Here is a 3373-nt window from a genome sequence, read left to right as displayed (position 1 = left end):
AGGCTCCCCTTGCATTGCCACACACAACAGAAGCAAAGCAACAGCCTGTGAGTGCACTTTGTACACTGTCACTGGCGTAGCTAGCTAGCTAGGCAGAGATGGCGAAGAAAGTGCAGGTGATCGCTACGCTCCTGACCCTGAACCTTCTCTTCTTCACCTTCGCCAACGCCACTGGCCGTCCCTGCCCTCCTGGCAGGGGCAGCGGCGGGGGAGGGAGCGGTGGCGGTGGGGGAGGAGGGGGGACCGGTGGCGGGGGAGGCGGCAATTGTGGTGGCGGGAACTGTGGTGGGGGAGGAAACGGTGGCGGCGGAAACGGTGGAGGAGGGAACTGTGGTGGAGGCGGAAACGGTGGTGGTGGCAATGGTGGAGGCGGAAACGGTGGCGGCGGGAACGGTGGCGGTGGGAATGGTGGCGGCGGAAACGGTGGCGGCGGAAACGGTGGCGGTGGCAATGGTGGCGGCGGCAACGGTGGGGGCGGAAACAGCACCCAGTGCCCTCTGGACGCGCTGAAGCTGGGGGTGTGCGCGAACGTGCTCGGGCTGCTGAACCTTACCCTGGGGAGCCCGCCGGTGCAGCCGTGCTGCTCGCTGATCCAGGGGCTGGCGGACCTGGAGGCGGCGCTGTGCCTCTGCACGACGCTGAACCTCAACCTTCTGGGCATCAACCTGACCTTGCCCATCGCCCTCAGCCTCGTCCTCAACAACTGCGGCAAGAACGTCCCCTCCGGCTTCCAGTGCCCCAACTGAGCCGGCCGGACCCTGCATCCGCCATACCTCATGCACGCACGCATGCATGCATGACTGGCTATTTGAAGTACCACTACGTACTTGTTGTGTGCTTTAATTTCTTAATCATCTGCTGGTTTTTATGTGTGGCTGGATTTCGATTGCGGAGAAACTACGTACTACTTCTCCAGGTTCTACGTACGTACAAGCACGCACTGTTACCTGCGTGCGTAAGGATTTCGTTGTGTGTGTGTGCATGATGTGTTGTCGTAATCGTCACATGTTTGTGATGAGTTGGTTATTGCCAGAGTGCTCATGATGTACCGCTATCTCCGACTAAATAAAAGATTTGCTATTTTCCATTATTACTATATACTACATTTGCAAGTTTTACTATTTTTTGCACTGTGCTTGAATTGAAATTGTATATATGCATGTAGTCTGTTTGAATGGTCTCATTCTCGTGATGCTATACTTTGGTACTGGCATTGCACTATTTGTATCGACTTCCCTACTTTTGTAACTTTGCGAGAGGAGAAAAAGAGCACTTGTATGATAGCTGGCAACCCTAGCATGCTACGTGATACACGTCGCCGATTATCGCTTTATTAATTTAAAGTCGAGCTCATTTCCAGCCATTCCTCTAAGCAAACGATATTGAGAACCTTATTGAACTGGAAAACTAATTCTACCACACACAGCAGTACACACAACTTAACAAACTAATTGATCATTTCTTCCCGTCCCGAGTCAGATAACAGTTAACACTAACTTCCCGTTACTTCCATAAGGAAACAACCATTAATAAGCTAGTTCAGAATATACTGACACAGTGAACCTCATCTTGGAATTATTAAATAAATCCCTAGTTCAGTGAAGGATTACTAGTAGTTACTAGATAGCTAGACAACTGTCCCTCTGTTGTAAATTAGATTACTTTGAGAAAACAGATGGGATCAACACTTTCAAACTTTAATTATCAACATCAAATCGAGTTTCGTCAAATAAACAAAAAAATCAGGTTCCATGACTCTGTAATTTTACAAATTGTAGTGGCACATTCGTGTAAACATAACTGTAGAGTTACCCCTTGGAAACTGCGGCAATGTCCAAAATGTCATATATTTTAAAAACATAAAAAAATAGTTTAGAAAGAGTGTGATACTTAGTTTTTGCTTTAGATAAACAATTATTTTAGGGAATGATGTGGTTTGCTCAACTTAGAATAATTATTTCTCTTTCAACCGCTCCTAGCCATATGATCAATATTGTGTCATCCCAACTACACTTGTATATATAGTATAATTGAACAGTTCTCAACGGTGACCTGGAAATAGCAAAAACAGTTGCCACCCAGCTTATACCATTGAAATATCATACACTATTTGGTACTTCTATACTCCTAGGTGCCTATCACTGATCGACACTCTTTCCAAAATAAATACCGATAGCTTCAAAGGCAAAATCTCACCATAAAAGTCATGTGTGAGGTATTGCCAGTATTCTCTAATCCAGAAACCTTAGCGTAGAAGTCTTGAAATTCAAATATAGTACAAATACATAAATGAAAAAATATCGCTCGTCAGAAAAAATCCAATCCAAATTCAAATACAACTCAAGAAACAAAAAGGACAAACCTAGCTATACTCGCAAAAAAATAAAGTAGCTAGTTCAAATTCGGCTCATTAACATGACTATCAACATTGGTTATTATTTTTATTTCTTGAGCTATGTATTCAGGTTGATGTTTGTTTTGAATTTTTTTTACAATTATTTTGCAACATTTTAATAGTCCAAAAATTGTGGGCGCACAGGGATAAGTTCTTCCTGGGTCGAATTACTGATCGACAGCTGGCCTCCTTTATCATTATTCTTTAGCGAGTAATTCCGAAGGTGATGTGACTATTCACTCGCTACTTCTCTAGCTTTTTGTCGCATGCAGAAAGCGGAATATTTGCCTTGTCGATCATCAGAGCAGGATATTTGTCGTCCGCGTATACTTGAATCGGCTCAAGGATAATCCAAACTACTGGCAAGTACCAACCGCTGTCATCTCCAGGTGCGAAGTACTTCCTACCTAACCTGACTAGCTGTGTGAACATGCACATGCATGCATACATGTGACAGAGTGACAGAGTGACAGATGAGACAGAGACCGTGATCTTTTCTTTACTGCTTAAGAGCGACTCCAACGGGCCGATCCAAATGGACGGCGATTTCATCCGCTTTTTTTCGTTTGGCTCGGCCAGACGAACAGGATGCCCGCTTCCGCATTTGGGTTGGCATGTGCGCCCAACGCTGGCCTGAGACCCATTTTGACGGCGCCAAAAAAAATGAATGTATGTATATTAAAAAAAACAACATTAATTAAACATTAAAGCCGGCCATGAAGGCCGGTGAAAGTCCACGCGTCCACATTTACATTTAAAAATAAATAAAAACAGCCTAAACTACGAGGCGGCGCGCTGCCCTAGGCGGCGGCGGCGTCGTCCTCGGGGTCCGTGAGGTCGATGAGCGTCGGCGCCGGCCTGGCCCAGGCGAACGTCGTGTTCCAGAGCGCCGTCATGTCGGGCTGTGCCGGCGCAGGCAGTGCCGGGGCGGGGGTGTGCGGCCGCCTGTGCAGCCGCGGCCTGGCGCGCCTCCTCCTC

At 46.9% G+C, this 3373-nt stretch overlaps 1 protein-coding gene across 1 annotated transcript; it reads left to right on the top strand.

Annotated features, from left to right (window-relative positions):
- LOC119356125 (putative glycine-rich cell wall structural protein 1) lies at positions 1-1098 on the top strand. The gene has a single exon (XM_037623037.1). The coding sequence runs from the start codon at positions 99-101 to the stop codon at positions 744-746; it is 648 nt and encodes a 215-aa protein (XP_037478934.1). The 5' UTR covers positions 1-98; the 3' UTR covers positions 747-1098.
- The last annotated feature ends 2275 nt before the right edge of the window (positions 1099-3373 follow it).

The sequence above is a fragment of the Triticum dicoccoides genome, chromosome 2A (genome assembly GCF_002162155.2).
Source record: "Triticum dicoccoides isolate Atlit2015 ecotype Zavitan chromosome 2A, WEW_v2.0, whole genome shotgun sequence".
NCBI classification, from domain to species: Eukaryota; Viridiplantae; Streptophyta; class Magnoliopsida; order Poales; family Poaceae; genus Triticum; species Triticum dicoccoides.
This window is presented reverse-complemented; position numbering and strand designations above follow the sequence as displayed.

Bases quoted from the DNA above. Each gene is read 5' to 3' on its own strand.
- LOC119356125 (XM_037623037.1), top strand. From the start codon at position 99: ATGGCGAAGAAAGTGCAGGTGATCGCTACGCTCCTGACCCTGAACCTT.